Source organism: Portunus trituberculatus, chromosome 27 (genome assembly GCF_017591435.1).
Source record: "Portunus trituberculatus isolate SZX2019 chromosome 27, ASM1759143v1, whole genome shotgun sequence".
Taxonomy (NCBI): domain Eukaryota; kingdom Metazoa; phylum Arthropoda; class Malacostraca; order Decapoda; family Portunidae; genus Portunus; species Portunus trituberculatus.
Window position 1 is genome coordinate 10,863,815 of NC_059281.1, and position 17,992 is coordinate 10,881,806.

General features: G+C 40.6%; 1 protein-coding gene across 5 annotated transcripts; it reads right to left on the bottom strand.

Moving 5' to 3' along the window:
• Positions 1-298: 298 nt before the first annotated feature.
• On the bottom strand, positions 299-17,896 carry LOC123509354 (BUB3-interacting and GLEBS motif-containing protein ZNF207-like). Of its 5 annotated transcripts, none has more exons than XM_045263605.1 (7): positions 17,775-17,896; positions 15,431-15,557; positions 14,584-15,048; positions 14,168-14,374; positions 7,922-8,119; positions 7,399-7,765; positions 299-4,168 (listed from the first exon to the last, which is right to left on the bottom strand). In XM_045263605.1, the coding sequence occupies exons 1-7, from the start codon at positions 17,813-17,815 to the stop codon at positions 4,071-4,073; spliced, it is 1,503 nt and encodes a 500-aa protein (XP_045119540.1). In that variant the 5' UTR covers positions 17,816-17,896; the 3' UTR covers positions 299-4,070. The 5 variants fall into 5 exon arrangements, with proteins under 5 accessions (XP_045119540.1, XP_045119541.1, XP_045119539.1 ...); XM_045263606.1 differs by having other exon boundaries at positions 8,009-8,119; positions 14,168-14,377; XM_045263604.1 differs by having other exon boundaries at positions 14,168-14,377.
• Between the last annotated feature and the right edge of the window lie 96 nt (positions 17,897-17,992).

A 17,992-nucleotide genomic window follows, 5' to 3' on the forward strand; every position in this document is an offset into this window, starting at 1 on the left:
TAGTAGTAGTAGTAGTAGTAGTAGTAGTAGTAGTTTATACATCAGGCTGACATCCCCCTTAAAGAGGGGTAGCCAAAACTAAACAATAATAATAATAATAATAATAATAATAATAATAATAATAATAATAATAATAATAATAATGATAATAATCAGGGTTCCACTAACAAGTGATTGTAATCAAATAATAATCAATGTAAAATAAACAAGTATTGTTGTTTATCTGGAATTTCTGATAAAAAAAAAAAAAAAAAAAACATAAATTCCTATGAACTAAAATGACAAGAATCCATCAATATTGACTGGGATGCTTTTATTTTTGTAGTTTTGTTATTTTGAGACTTTGTGATGGCTCACAGCCCTACTGTCTCACAGAAGCTTCAGCATTGTAGTGTTGACACATTATCTACTTATAAAATGCATTCTCTACTTAAGACTAAAAGGTTTGCAACACAGAGCCTCATGCTCAAACCAATTTTCAAAAGTAAATGAAATTTTTAAAGGCAGGTCATTTCCTGACCATAACAAATGATAAAACAATATATACTATATGTACCTTCTGAAAACAGTTCTGGATGGCGTGATCACATTAGTGCTCCAAAAAGGACAGGTGGTTGTCCTGGCGACACAGCAGCCGAGGGGTCTGGCCTGAGGAGCATCCAGCCCTCCTGTCCCCAACTTTCCTGCTTAACATAAGCTCATTTGCAATCATTATGCTGGTATAAGTTGGAGCCAACCCAAGCCAGCAGTGATTCCTAACACAGTACGACACAGAGTAGTAATGAGAGAATTCACCAAGCCCCCTGCATGGGGCTGGGGACTAGAAGGTCCAACAGCACCGTGATAGGCTGTGAACGAATCACCAAACCACATCCGGTTGGGGGACTGACTCCCAACAGCCCCTGGTGCTGTGAATTCAGCCTACCTGGTGGCTGCTGGAAGACTGACACGCTCATTTTGGGAGCAACTAGGGCTACTGAGCAACATGGCCAGCCCGAGTCATTCTCATCCTAACCACACTCACCACATTCCTGCTTGCCACCACTCCCTAGGAAGAAAAATCACTTGTGTTCAAGAAAAGGTTCACTCAAAATCAATGTGACAAATATAAACCTAAATGACAACATTCTCATTAATGAAATAATTAACTATTTCAAAATAAACTAAAGCAATGCCCAGCAACATCCTACATATCTACATTCACACCCAAACATCAAAGTGAGGAGCCATTATCAGTCAAGCTATTAGTGAGTGTGGTTGATGAGAGTCACTCATGGGCCCCGAACTGAGAATGTGGCCTCACTTCCCAGATTCACCATCACCAACAAGCTAATCAAGAGCGGAGTGCCATGCGGAAACATAACAGGGCTCCAGAGAGGCTGCAAGCTGGGAAAACTGAAACTGTTGTGACTGCTGGCATGTGCTTTGGAGTGTCTCGCCTGGTTAGTTTGTCAGGGGCATGGCATAGCTAACCAACATACTTAAGGGGCCTTGTTTCCTGTGTATATACTGATATGGAATACAATTTTGAAAATATGAAAATTAAATAAATTTTTTTTTCAAACCTCCAACCTCTTCAAAACAGTGATTTGATAACCAGTGTTCAGTCTAGCCAGCAAAACCATTTTTTACATTTTATAAAATCTCTCATTAATTTATTTTCCTTGCAATAGAAGTGTAAGAAATGGTTCCCACTCTTTCATAAGAAGACAAAGGCATAAAGAGAACAAAAAATCCATTATTCATGAAATTACTATCATTTTTCTTTTTTCAACAAAACTATTCCATCACATGAATGTTTCAGAATAATCACCAAATTTCAAAGATGTCATTTCCATTTACTATTGATTCAACATGAAATCTAAACTGCGGCACATTTTATGAGTTGCTGTAGCTTTTACCACCACTCAATTCTTGAAGATTATGAATTCAACCTGTACAGATTTAAGATCTTTAAACTATAAACTAATCAATAAAATTGAATGAGATCACATGACCAAAACTATATCTTGTTATTAAGGATTGCAAATTAACCCATGTGTATTAAGATTTAGACACTATTGTATTCATAATGTCAATGAGTTAAAACATTGCTAGTGCAAAACTATCCATTTGGAGTGTAGGTTGGCTAGCCTCACCACCCCCTGTCTGGCCCCTGTTGCCAGTCAGAACATGTATTTATTTATTTTTATCCCAGTAATACATAATTCATCAAATCCTTGTTCTTTTCTTTCCTTACATGCAAGTACCCAATTAAGAGTTAAAAAATGCATTCATTGCCCAAGTTACTGATAATTATGATAATTAGCAATTCCATGCACACTGAGGTGATACTTATAGTAATTCTACAGCAATGATTTTAGATTTTACATTCACTCCCACAGAACACCTTAGTTAAGAGTGGCCAAGGTAAATGTGATTGAAGGATGAACAAATTTGTACAGAATTTTCAGTAATATGAGGCTGGTAGGTGTATTAATAATAGGACAAGACATCCTGAGAAAGAAGCTGGTCTACTAAAACAGCTTGAACAGTACAACCGTGACTACTCAACATTTGGGGAACAACGTTAATGCTCTCATCTCTCCCAGCATCGCGTCCTCTCCTCTGGGCTCACCTGTTGCGAATTTCCACACTGACTGTTCGTTTCATCCACTCCTTCCACCTTTTTAACAATACAAAAAATCCATTACTCTCAAGAAAAATGTTTATATGCACTGTAACAAAATATAAAGCCTGAAACAAACTAATACATGACTGACAACTTAATCTGTATTTATTTCACAACATACAGTAAATAGGTGATATAATTATTTAACAAAGCTGGCAACTGGATTTTGCTAGTCCTGCAGACAGAAATGTGACAATAATAAATACAAAAAGTGTACTTACGGGTGCTAATGGGATCCCCCTTTCAACAATTTACAAAGTCATTTGTACAACTGGCCAAAAATTATGTAAATGGACTAACCTGCTGTAAACATCTGTATTGGTACGAAAAATTCCAACAGTGCTTCAGTCAAGAACTACTTCATATCTAAACTAAACACTTTCTTACCTTATTTACTAAACAGTTTCTTACCTTAAGAGAAATTTCACAAATACACATTTGTCACTGAAAAGAATGATGGAACCTAAAAACACTATAATACAAGTGCTTCCCACGCTCAAGAGAACAGTCGAGTTCACACCTCCATCCGGGCCCAAGTAAGCACCAGAATTCTACTCTCCAAGCCACATCCACACAGGAATCAATCCCCATGTTAAGTTCCCAACAATTTGAATAAAGATGATCTATTTAAAGCAAATTATATAAATTAGGAAACACAGATGTGGCACCTGGGAGAAAATGTTCCTGCACACTTGAGCTGGATCAGGGTATAAATACATACAGTCAAGTGTAGGTCCCAAAAAGCACGTATACAGGAGCAACTATACAGGCACCACTTGCTCAAACACGTTCCACGTGGGCGGCACACAAACGACAGTCTTGTGGATAAACATTTCAACACTGATAAAGAGCAATGATGGGAGACAAAGAAGTCAATAACAGATGATAAAAGATGCTTGCTGCAGAATGATGCAGTGTTAGCTCGTCCACACAGGACTAACCCAACTGTGATGGGAAACCAACAAGTGTTAGGGACCAATGATAACTTTATATTATTACTGCAAGTCAAATAAAAAAAATCCACACAAAGACAATCACTCATAGCATATACAGACCTACAAGGTGGATGCAACTAATCTTCCTATTTCATATTTTTTCCTAAAACTGGACATTTGTTTGCTGAGCCTGAGTGGTATTTGAGGGTTCTTGCCTAATGCAATGTATGAGGACAGCAGACTTATCTTGGTTGTCCCAGGTGTGTGTTGGTTTGCCACACAGGCCAACTTAGTGACTGACTGCGCTAGTGTGCTTAGCGAGCGAGCGAGGGAGGGTCGGTGAGGAGGCTATCAGTCATGACGAGGGCATGCGTGTGTTGCCTCACCAGCATCGGCCTGCTGCTGCTGCTCCTGCTGCCCATCCTGTAGCTCCTACCTTCTGGCTACATACCAGGACCAGGTGGTCACCTGAAGCGAGGAATCATGTGTCCACCCATCATGGGGGCACCCATCATCGGTGGGGCAGCAATTCCAGGAGCCATCTGTCCGTGGCCGGGCAATGCTGCAATGATTGAGTAACAAAACAATTAGTAATTCATTAAGTTGGCTCCTAAAGCCAAAAATACATAACTGGGGTCAAATATAGCTTGCAAAATTAGCAATGGAAAACAGTGGTCCCCTGCAAACAGCACTGAATCAACAACAATCTTGACCTTAAACTCCATGCTGATTCATCGCTCATCTTGTCCATGAGCAGAAAGAACACACTCACCCTCACAGATGACAGAACTGAAGTGCAGATTTTCCTCAGTCCCTAAGTTCCACTCTATCCCAAACTATTTATCAACAACGTGTTCAATGGACTGTCCTACTAAGTACCATGGTTACAGTTCTCACATACTTAAATGCCAAGTCCAGTTTGTTTCAATGCAATATTTGTAAGCTGTCTGGTGATATGAAACTTTAAACTGTACTTGTACAAGCCATCCCCTACTTATTTTACCCAGTGCAGGCTGCTTAACAAAGACTTTCTGTTAGTGAAGTACTGTCAAGGAATTTTTTTTATATTGATATAATATGCAGGTTTCTAGAGCTCCAGCTTTATTTCTTTTTCTTTGCAAAGACGTTTCCAAAGCAAGATTCTAAACTTGTTACGTACAAGTCCTCACTTATTGAAATATAGTAATGGCCAGTTTTTGCCTTCACTTACTATGATGGGTGGTATGCTCCCTCTTTGTACTAGTCTGCTTCACTGAACTGATTGCCTTTCTCACCATTAATTCTTTGACATGACCAACCAAAATCAACAATGACATACATCAACAACTGCAAAATTTGAACAATTAAAAATGCCACTCTCTTTTTTCACTCAATTTGAGTCATGCATCACACATAGTACCTTCCTGACCAAAACTGAGGAATAAATATATAAGGATGCTGAAAATCAGGTGATGAAATTTTAGATGCTGAAGTAAGCTGCCTTAACTAGCCTTTCTTCATATGACACCATGAAAATATGAGGGACTCAAGCTCAATTACCTGCAGGGGACCACCAGAGAAACAAAGCTGTCTATCCAGGCTTCATCTACAACTACACATTGGCAATTAAAATTAAGTTCATAAGCACATTATCCTTTTTTCTTTGTTTACATATTTAACAACCATTCTTCTTTCTACTGAAGAAAAAATCTTGCATTAAATGCTAAAAGTAATTTTTAGAATGAGGCCTGAGAATCAAATTGTCTGGGCTTCTTTTACCCATAATATTGATGTCTGCAAGAACTGCATGCCAGTTATCAGTATGACAACTTGCTGTAGCATTCTGATGGAATACACAAGAACAATCATCATTCCACATGGAATGACAGACTTCCACAGGGACCTAATACTTCTCCATGTTCACAATATCTTGTAACATATGCAATCAACGGTCAGGAAAATTCTTGATTTTCAATTAAAAAGCAAACCAAATATTCATTGATTCTTCTTTTGTTACTAAACCTAAAATCTCTAGTCTACCTATCTTCTCTTCCCTTTTTCTTTACTTCCATACAGATCTCCACACTAACATTAAAACTGTGCACTAATTGCTTAAGGCACTGCCAGATATAATAATAAGCTCAAGGAGCACACTGTAAAGACTTTTCGTGCTCATGGTTTTAATGTGTCAAAAATGATCAGAAAGGACTTTGTTTTGATCATGATCTCCATTCTCAATGAAGGACACACACAGACTTCTATCCCAATGGACTGGGAGGGAGGAATTACTGCAGATACCACGCCATGCTGTCTTATGGAATTTTGGTGCAGGGCTTAGTGTGAAGTGAAACCAATAAAAATTCCGATAATAGGAATCCCTGGGAAAATTGCCTGCCCAATCCACTTGCTGAATTATTTTTGCAGAAAGGATTCATTACATAGAGAGAGAAAAAGTCATATCTGTTATCAAATCAACTAATGAAACTTAAGGAACATTTTGGTCATTAAGCAGAGAGCAACAAATATAACAAAACAAGCCAAACATTACACACATCTGTGTTCTTAGATGTATCATCACTGGATGGTACTAGCTAATGTATTTCCTCAAGTCAAAGGAACACATCCTGTTAAGGATACAATAAACCTCAGCAGCTTCTTATTTTGGGTTTTTTGATGAGTTTGTGTGCCTGATTTTAGCTAGTCAATTTGTCTCTGCATGGATGGCCTTAAAAGATGATCCCTTCACTACAAGTAACCTATCAGTTTCTTGGGGAATTACCATATAAAATACTATTCAGAATGGAAATGCCTTCTTCAAATCTAACTACACATCATCAACCATCTCTCTCTCTCTCTCTCTCTTTCTTGGACAACACCAACAATCATACAATAGTAACATAATAAGTTTGTTTTACTTTACATGATCTCTGTGACACCAAACTGTCTAATTAATTTTGTGTGTGCGTGTGTACATATATTTGTACTTTTGAAGGATTGAACCTTGCTTGTTATGTTCTGTGGGTGTGCTTTATCACAACCACTTCCATCTGCAGGGGTATTATCTTGCACAATAATGAGCAATTATGCATATTCCTTCATGCATATTTTCACCCTTGCCTCCGACCAAATATTACTTTATCGCATCCAGTTGGTGAGATAATAAAGTGAGTGATCTCTTAAGTTAACTATAACACTACATAGGCAAAACTTTGAGACAATGACACCAAATGCAAACAATGCATTAATCAAACATAAAATAATCCATTATCATGACACTCAGCATTAAACTTTTCAACATCAACTGTGAGACAGCATGCAATGCCTTCCCCACCAGAGATTTCCCTTGCCACACCACATCATGTGTCCACCACCAGATGCAACACTCACTCCTACAGTGGGGCATGCAGCATATCTTGGTATCAAAACAAATCACAAATACTAATAGAAAATATCACCAATGAAATATGGAAGGGAGTACAAGTAAGGAGTGAAGTCTCAACAGATGACAAGGAAAAATAGACTTGAGGTAAGGTGAGTAGAGTGACATTTGAATATCAACATACCTTCCATTCCTGAATCTGTAGTGATCACTAACTGAAAATGACAGCAAGCCCAGGGATGCTTATACCTCCTGTCATGTATTATCAGTTATGACCTAATAAACTGACCAATATATGGCCAACTATTTCCTTCCCAACCCTGAGGCTCCAGCATGGTGTGGCACAGCAAGGTGAAGGTCAAAGGCTCTGGAACCATGTACTCACCACCTTCAAGGTCACAGGGGAGAGGTAGCACACTTGCAGGATGACTTACCTTGGGGCAGACCTATGGGTGGTCTCATACCTCCAATGGGGAGGGGGGGCATGGCTCCAGGCATAGCAGACACTGCAGGCACAGCAGCTGACAACATTGGTTGAGTCGTCATTATTGGTTGCATGTTAGGCCTCATGATGGCAGGCATGGACACAGGTATAGCCATGTGTCCTGTGGGTACCATACCAGATGACATAGTAGTCACCATGGTTGGCACTATGGTGGAAACCATTGGGGGAGCCTCCACCACCACTCCTGGGTGGGTAGGCCGCACTCCAGCTGGGTGGGTGAGCACGCCACCCATGGCCATCGCTGCTGCAGTGGCACTTGCCTGACTGTAGCGGGCCATCTTCATGCGACGCTCCTCCTGTAAAAAAAACATACTCATGATTTACTATGCTTCCAAGGCTTAGCTTGATTTAGATTTCAATTGTTGATCTTGTCACTGGTGTAAAGAATTGCTGATCCTATTGCATATAAAATAATCCAGGTCTGGCAACGACACAGTAGAGGCAGGTTGCACCTGTGTGTCTAAACACATCGCCGGTGGGTAGAAATGGTCCAGGCAGGCAGGCACAAGTTGAGAGAGGCGTGAAGGTGCAGTACTCACGGGTGGAGACTCCACGCGCTGGGGGGGGGGAGCAGGAGCAGGTGCCCGAGCCCTTAGTGGGGAGGCTCGGGGTGCCTGCTGGTATCGAGGCATACCTGCCCGCTTCTCTTCCTACGTGAGGGTGAGAGGAAGACACGTGAACACAGTACAGCCCCGCCACAACCCATGCTGCCGCCACGCTGCAGTCCTGCTCCCACCACCAGCCAACACAACACATGACAATCACAGAGCCAGTCAACACTGCCTAACACACCACACGGCTAATGCAAATCAAACACAACAGAGCCAATAGTTAAAAGCAAAATTCACTAACTCACACTGAGTCCATTGAAATTGATAATTACACCACCTTGTTAAGGGATAGAACCCCTAGTTTGGGGCACAGTAATAGGAATGCACTAGAAAGTTAATGCCAATTCATCGCAAGCTCCCTAAACAAGCTGCATAATCAGCCAGTGCACTTACCTTGTTACTATAATTTCTGAGATTCTTAAAAATTTGTCAAATATACAAGTTCCATGAGTTCACTACCTACATTTTGATTTTTGTAGTACTTGAACTAAAAAGTCTACTGAGAGTATTTCAATCCATCATATGATATATGTTGTGTTTACAATGGTCACTTTTTAAAGGCCTTGTTGCTTCCATAAAATCCAATTTTCACCAAAGTTTGACTCAGTGGACATGTTTCTCTCTATATATAGCAGGACACATTTTCCTGTCATCTCTCCCTCCAGGGAAATGAGTTAGTCCTTGTATTTGATTTTTCAACAGCATCTGCTTATAGGTTATCACTTCTCCAGCCTATGCCATGTCACATATTTTGCACAGGGACCTGTAAAGGTTATCTGTAAAACCTCATGAGATCATGAAAACTGGCACACATTCTATGGTCAAAAAGGTCTTGCAATGAACACAACAATTGTAAATCTCTAGCCAATGATTACATAGCATCAAACTCATTATTTACTTCAGTGTGATGGAAAATATACAAATTCAAAAGAGAATCCATTTAAGTGAACTTTCATTCAGTATGCAAGTGTCCCTCAAGTGTGTTCTCATAGTGCACATAAGGTATTCAGATATTCACAGTGCACAAATTATCTTCAGGAGTGTTTACAAAGCGCAAACATGTTCTTCAAGTATGTTCATAGTGCAGATAAGTTCTTTCAGTGAGCTCAAACAGTGCATACGTGATATTCGAGTGAGTTCCCGCAGTGCTCACATGGTCTTCAGGTGTATTCACACACTACACACATGGTAATCATGTGTGTCCAAACAATGCAGACATGGTACTCAGGTGTGCTTTACCATTACATTCTCATGAAACAAATTTACAAAGTGAGAATATAATTCCTTATCTGTATTTCTCAGATCAATTCAAGGAATCTCATTGATGTGCCTCATTGTCCCAGACATTTATGGTTATACAACATTTCATATCAGTGCTGAATCATATTATGGGTCATGAGGAGACCATTTTTACCAAATGCTTCCTTTTTTGGACAGATAGGTTTTCAAATAATTCTTGACTCATAATTGGTTTGGTTGCTGCATGTACTGTAATTTGGTTCCTAAACATGACACATGACAAAGAGCTTGGCAATAAACATACGGAATACATGGCAATCAAGGAACTTAGTGAGACATGATAGTTTCCCTCCCCTGACTCTCCCAGTTTTGGTAGTTCATTTCAATATATCTCAAATACAAAACAAATGGTTGAACAATATTTCAATATCATCAAACCAAAATGACGTACTGACCGTCAATAAAATGACAATAGACAAGATATTCCCATCATTAATGAAATAAGTGGTAATCTTTCCACCAGTCACATTTCATGCCACAAGTCCTAGAGCAGCCTCATGTTAAATGTATCCATTACCAAGCTCTCAAACACATGCCACAGCTATACGAACATCCCCGTCACACTGCCCAGAAGGCAAAGGAGCTTCATTGGAGGGGTCAGAGGCGAGTCATGAAGTCTGTTCTCAAAGATGAACCAACAGTCTTGGGATATTAAAAGCAATAAGAGCATTGCACCAAAAAGTTCTCTAGCCAATGAAATTTTGCTGGGAGTTTTATTTTATTTTATTTTTTTTCTGGTAGCAAGCTGCAAGAATGATAGAGATTTCTGCTCAGGTTAACCTCTTAAGGAAGCTTGTGTCTGAAAGCTTTTCATGCAGAAGCTTTGCCCCACACCAAACTTTTCATAAGCCTTTAATAATTGAGGTCTTACAAAGTCTGAAATAATTCTTTCACTTCATTTGTATCATATTTCCATCCCCATGGACATTCTTTCACCTTAGATTTGTCACGAACATCAAAGCATCATTTATTCAAACTGTATCGAGACAGAGAGAGAGAGAGAGAGAGAGAGAGAGAGAGAGAGAGAGAGAGAGAGAGAGAGAGAGAGAGAGAGAGAATTATTTCACCTATCAGTGTAATACACACCCTTCAGTGGTCTATGATGGCAGGCAGATGTTATGTTAGGAGTGGTTTTACTATTCTGTGAGGCCCATGCTGCCCATGAAAATCCCTCAATGAATTTGTACAATGGAGGTGAAACAGATGACCCTCAATCCAGTCCCTTCTGATCCCTTGTTGCACTAACTACACATTACAATCCTGGACATCACTCACACCAAGATCTATTCAACTTGCTCTAGCTTCTCTGAATTATTTCCTGTAAGTGAGCTAACTCATATCCAATGAACTACAACATTTCATCTTGATAGGTTGACAATCTAACCCGATCATGACCTCACAACATACACCTTCACATCACTTCTAACACCTGATCACTGGTTGTGTTGGCTGGGGGAGATGGACGATATGCGGGCAGCTGAAAGCCCAAATCACCTGTTAATTCCAAGGAGAGAGACAAGAGAGGGAGACATTACTTGGAGCAAACATACCCCATGTCTCCCTCTCATTAATTAAGCCAAATTATTGAGTAAAGTACAACTTTCAAATAAATGTGATGACCATTAAAAATAATGTATATGTTATAAAGTGGATCATTTACTAAGATTGCAAATAAAAATTGAAGTTATGCATGTTCAATACACATAACCCTTTACTGGATACAATGGGCAGTTGTATTTACCACAATAACTTAGGCATTACTGATGCCTTGCCATGCACCACCAACATGAACATTTCATGAGCCAAATGTGTTAACTGACAGGAAGAGAAGGCCCAAAACTCTACTTAATAGTAAGACAATTATATAAGCAGTTGTTATTAGCAGCAGAACCACCAGCTTGCTGTTACTTATCCTACCACGCCAAAGGCAGTGCTGCATGCAGTTAGTAAAACACATGTAAATATATACAAAAAGACAAACTATTACCTTTCAGCTAATAACAAATGATAAGAACTCTTGGAATTCTACAGAGACACATCATAACTGATTTAACAGGAAATGGTTTTCACCCTTGCAATAATCTCATCTCAATGTGTCTGCTATCCACCACATACATGAAAATTAACCTGCCAGAGACAACTCAGACTGGAAGAAGCAAAGACAATGTAGCTGGAGCATCACAGCATCCAGGGTGAGTCTAAATACTGTAACTCAATATTCCAAGGATGTGACATCAGGACTTTCTCATAGGACATCAACTCAAGGTTTACAAATCAAACTTCACTGGAGAGAGAGAGAGAGAGAGAGAGAGAGAGAGAGAGAGAGAGAGAGAGAGAGAGAGAGAGAGAGAGAGAGAGAGAGAGAGAGAGAGAGAGAATCAGAATAAGTAGCACATTGCCAGTGCACCTTTGGGTACATAGACTTTTGTACTAATGCCTGTTTAAATAAAAAAATGAGAGAGAGAGAGAGAGAGAGAGAGAGAGAGAGAGAGAGAGAGAGAGAGAGAGAGAGAGAGAGAGAGAGAGAGAGAGAGAGAGAGAGATGAAGTTCACTGTGACATGATACTTGCCACTTGACACGAGCATTAGACATTTCCCTACATCAAGCCTATTACTTTAACACACCTACATCCCTGAACAGAAATTGTCTTTCAAGCCAGTTGAGGTTTCAGCAGCAAATAAAAAACAATGAGATGATGTATGATATGCTATATGGATGACACTCTTGGAACAAAATTCTGAGACACGAATGCCTCTGCCACACACACACACACACACACACACACACACACACTCACTCACTCTCTCTCTCTGTGTGTGTGTGTGTGTGTGTGTGTGTGTGTGTGTGTGTAATAACTAATGTTTACACTACAATATCTTTCTTCAGAATGCACTGTGTATGTACAAAATCTGCAGGTGTACACACACACACACACATTCTTTTCCTTTCTTTTTACTATGTGAATGCTTACGGAATCTAAGGTGTAGGAAAAAATCAATAATAAAAAAGTCAAAACCTGGATGAAGGTTGAGAAGGACAAGAGAAAACTCAAGGTGTGCACACACTACTACAGAGTGCTGTCTGCAAACACCACACCATTGATGAACAGGGCTAACACAAGCAAGCATGTATGAAGCCTTTCCAAAGGATGACAATGATGATTTACCATTAGATAAGTGACTGAGAAATTCCCTTAATATTGTAAACGTATACATCCACACATGCACAGTGGCATCCAAGAAAATGCTGAAAACAAGTTAATCCAAAGCAAGGAAAACATTAACTCAAATAAATGCAATAACTGTCATGATACACTCACCTTATACTCACACTCACACATCTCCTCACATCTTACGTTATTTCTCCTCCCGTTTCCTAAGAATTCTTCATTTTGTGCATCACCATTACACACATGCATATACAGTCACATACACAGGTAAACATTCAGTGTGCTTTGTTTATCATATCTTTGAACTATACTTCACCCATTCCACATTGAAGCTTGCCAGTGTGTGTGTGTGTGTGTGTGTGTGTGTGTGTGTGTGTGTGTGTGTGTGTGTGTGTGAGAGAGAGAGAGAGAGAGAGAGAGAGAGAGAGAGAGAGAGAGAGAGAGAGAGAGAGAGAGAGAGAGAGAGAGAGAGAGAGAGAGAGAGAGAGAGAGAGAGAGAGTGTGTCATGCATGCATACCACACAGAATAAGAACTTAGGTAAAACCTTTAGCAATAAAATCAAAATGCTGCAAAAGATGACAAGCTAAAACTTTGGTTCAGCAGTGATATGGTAATGCTGCTAAGGTGAGGAAATTCAGACAGCAGGAACGGCAGTGAAGAACAATCATGAGCAACCAAAAAACAGCTAAATAGATGAAGAACTGCATGAATTATGAAATGGAAAATAATATAACCGTCACAAAATCTATAGATGGGAGAGAGAGAGAAAAAAAAAAAAAAAAAAAAAAAAAAAGCAACATAACCTGATTAATCCCTAACACATAAAGAAAAGTTTTTCAATACAGAAACCAACATTTATGATTATAATTTTTCCCAAACCACTTCAATAACTAGAATCAAGAGGTACATGTTCTTTTCTTTATGGGAGTTCCATGGACATCAATATAGCAGAAAATACGACATCCACACACCAAGTAAATGTTAGAGATCAAAACAACACCACTGCAACAATAACAACCATCAAACAATGCTCACCAGCCTGAATTCCTAACACATAGAGGAGAGAGAGAGAGAGAGAGAGAGAGAGAGAGAGAGAGAGAGAGAGAGAGAGAGAGAGAGAGAGAGAGAGAGAGAGAGAGAGAGCCACATAAGACGTAATAACACCCATAACTGGCCTTTTTCACCCATAATGTCAACAAGATTGATAATTCATAAATAAGTCCATCAGTGATGAGTTATAACAGAGCTAGTCCTTATCCTCTACCAAGTGTTACAGATGAATTGAGGCATTAGTGAGTATCATCAATCAACTATAACGTGCAGCAAGAGCAAGATAAATTCATCAGGTAAGAAAGTCGCTTCTGAAGACTGCTTTGGTAAACAGCTTGGCAATGCACTGCTCCATAACAGAGACTTTCTTCCCTGATTCAAGTTAGTTCACACCAAGAGAAATGAGAGAGAGAGAGAGAGAGAGAGAGAGAGAGAGAGAGAGAGAGAGAGAGAGAGAGAGAGAGAAACACACTAAACCCCTAAGCAGTCAAACACTACTTAATCAGCTATTTAAAAACTAAGCATCACCATGAGAGAGGTTGGAGGGGATGGGACCCCAATACCTACCAAAGAGATATCCTCTTCAGGATGTATGATACGGGAATTTGCCGACACTGTGGTGATGAGAGCCGGCTTCTTGGCCTCTCCTTTGTCAGGTAGTCCACTTGGAGTGTTAGAGGCCTGAGTGCTTGGGGTGGACTGGCCATTGGCTTGACTATATGCGGGAAATGCTGGCTTGACAGGACCAATTTGACTATTGCCAGCCGTCGTTTGCTGCTTAAAGAAAAGATATCACTGTTGTTAAGATCTCTACATAAACCTCATCTATTTTGACTCACCCTGGTCAGTCCAGTATTATGTTGAACACTGTACAATTTGTAAGGGGAAAACAACTGGAAAAAAAAGTTGTCTGAAGAAAGTATTCACCACACTAAATGCAAGCCAAGTGTAGAAAGTGTGAAGACTGAAGCACACCATCTCACCTGGACGGCCGAGGGGAAGAGTGGTTTGTTGGGGGGCTGGGAGGTGTTAGGGGGTGTGGTTCCTGGGGGAGCTCCTGGAGGAGGCATGGGACCCAAATGGCCCATAGGGCCTGCCATCATGCCATGTCCACCCATGTATGGGGGCATGTGACCCATAGGTCCCATTGGACCCATCATTGGCATCATGGGGCCATTAGGTCCCATCATTGGTCCCATGGGTCCTGGGGGCCCTTGGGAAGGCACTGCTGGAGGGGGTGGATTGGATTGGCCTGGCAAACTGGACTGGGAGTCTTCATCATCCTCCTCTTCTTGTCGCCGGCTACTATTGCCCATCCGACCAGCACGCTGCCTCTCATGCTCCTTGAGGTCCTCCTCAGGGATGCCCTCCATGCCATAGATTTCTATTTCAATATTATTTCGGTTGGGCAGAGCATTGGGTACTTTGTCTATGGTTTCCTTGTGCACCTGGGAAGAGAAGAATACAATACATTCTGATGAATGACAGTCTAATCTCAAATCCAAAATGACCGTCCCTATGCTGCAAAGTTAGAGTGACATGCTGCAGCCTAAACATACAATGATCCCTTTAAACTAACAAAGAGCAAACTATTATGAATATCTATACTTCATACTGCCACATACTTTCAAAAAAACATCCATTTCCTGCACTTTAGCAAATTTCGTACATCAATATGTATACAAAACATTTTCACTTCACCATCACATTGTGTAGGTTAAAAGAGTGATGGTGAAAATTCACAATGAATGCCCTTTCAGTAACTTCCAAGCTAAGACAATGGTAGAAAATAGGGCATTCTGGGCCAAACAACAGCCAATCACCACATACCTGCATACAGTGGATGGATAAGCCTGGACCAGTGTATAGCTTCTTATGACATATATGACACTTGAAGTGCTTTGCCTTCTGGTGCTGTATTAAAATCTTCTCATCATCAAATTCACGGTTGCAATACCTGGCGGGGAGAAAGTAATGTATATCGTAATCAGAGGGGCTGAGAATTGATAATAAATATGTTTAAGAAAGTAACTAGTAATGAATTTCACTAATACCATGTTCATGAAGTGCAGAAATGAGAGAGAGAGAGAGAGAGAGAGAGAGAGAGAGAGAGAGAGAGAGAGAGAGAGAGAGAGAGAGAGAGAGAGAGAGAGAGAAATATCCAGCTACCAAAATTGCATGTATTAGACAGCGACAACATGACTGTGTTGTAATTAGTAGGTACAATTATTACATAAATATGTGGTCATGTCAACTGCCTTCACTACTTTATGCCATGATATCATGTCACATTCACACTGATACAATTTGAAAATATAACATTAATATTACATTGTTTTTTACGTCAAAATTTTACAAACTCATAATGTTATAGTCAGGCCTGGCCCGAGAGTTTTTGATGCCCTAGGCGAAGCTGAAAAATTATGCCCCTTGGGCTCTCTCCTTAAAAGTTCACCCAGGGCCAGTGGCTCGGGGACAATAATTTTTGGTTCAAATTTGTATCAATTATATTTGAGGGTAACAAAAAAGCCATTTTATAGGCAAAATATTTGTTCAAACATGGCAGTTGATGGGAGGTCATGGCAGCTGACGCAACTTGAAGGGAATCTTCGTCCAAGACAGCCTATATTTGGTTTGATTAGGTTAGGTTAGGTTGGGTTCCCGTAGGATATCAGCTGTGTTGGTGGGGAGTGGTGGCGCGATATTTGAAATAGTGTTTCTACCAGAGCATTCCATCAGTGTTTTCTCTCTGCTGGGGTTACCTTATCTCACCCTGTCCCTACTGAATTGAAAAATAAGAAAATAGGGGAAACTTGGCAAAATGCTTCTGCAAATTAACCAATTAGTTACTGGTCTGACGCCTGACGGTTAATGATTAACCATGCTTATTAAAGTACCAAAATAGGAATCACTGCTTGATGTCCCTCTCAGCCTGATGCCCTAGGCGACCGCCTAGGTTTGCCTAATGGTAGGGCCAGCCCTGGTTATAGTGACGTCAAAATCCACCATAACCCAAATTTGACCAAAATACATTGTGTTTCCTGAGAGAGAGAGAGAGAGAGAGAGAGAGAGAGAGAGAGAGAGAGAGAGAGAGAGAGAGAGAGAGAGAGAGAGATACACACAAACTTCAAGAGGTAAATAACTTGGATTAGCCTAGATCAGCCATGCGTTAGTGGATGCCGAATCTCAAAGGTCAGGTAAGGTATAGAGGTAACTCTTTAATGTGAATTACAAAGAAAAACTGCCACCACACTTCCTGTGCCCTATAACATAAGCTGTCTGACATTGTTTTCCTTTAATTTCAGATGACTGCCATTTTTCACAAGCCCTTCCTTACATGTCAAACTGCATACCATTTCAACATTTTATACCAAAGCTAGTTTACACAAATTCATTAAAAAAATATGACAAACACACACACACATAAGATTAAAAGAACAAAAGGCAATATCTATAAAAAAACAGATAGTTAAGATTACTTTATCATTATTTTTTCCTATTTTAAGACTCCATCTTTATCTCCAGTTCCAACCACCACCATCATAATTTGGCTGCTGTTTATTTACCTAATCTTTCCGACCTACGCTTCCCCCAGGCTTACAATGCACATTAACCCCTTCAGTACCATAAGGCGTTTCCATATCCATTCTGGTAACTTTGATGATTTTATACAGCTTCACAAACTCATCTGGGGGACTAAAATTGTGAAAACAGCGGCCATTAAATTTCTGAGCTCCATACATCCATCCTGTCATAAAAATGGTCCAATCGTACACAAATCTCAAGGTGAAAATATGTCCCAGTACAGAAGGGGTTAAAACAACGCTGCAGACCAATTACATAAAATAGAACACCCTTGCAGTCCCAGTGACCTCCCTCCCCCTTCCCCGGCCGATCCCCTACACTCGGCCACTGGGTCACCCGGGGTACGCACCCACCCACCCCGCCCATGCGGCTTCACCACATCACCCCCATGACCTAATGAGACCCGGGCAGACCACGGCACCAGAATATTGCCTTAAAACCTAAAATCAATTCATGTAGCATCGATCGGTGGAGGTCTTGGCTCCTCCCGACGAGCCCCACTACAAAATGAGGCACCCCGGGGCACTACGGCTCCTCCCGCCACCCCTGCCCACCTCACAGCGACCTAGGCCTCATCAATACCACTCACCAACACCACGGCTTGGTCTGCTTCTTCTTTTTCCGCCCCATTTTGTGTACGTTTTATCACAGAGAATCCCACAACACAATATGGCAGCTGCGTCGTCCTTCCTCACACACACTCTGCTCGGCAGCCTGAAGGCAACAGGGGGCAGCACCAGCCTCGCGCCAAATTCAAGGCTGCCTCTGAGTACCCTCTTGCTCCTGCGGTTTGTTGTCTTTTAGTTT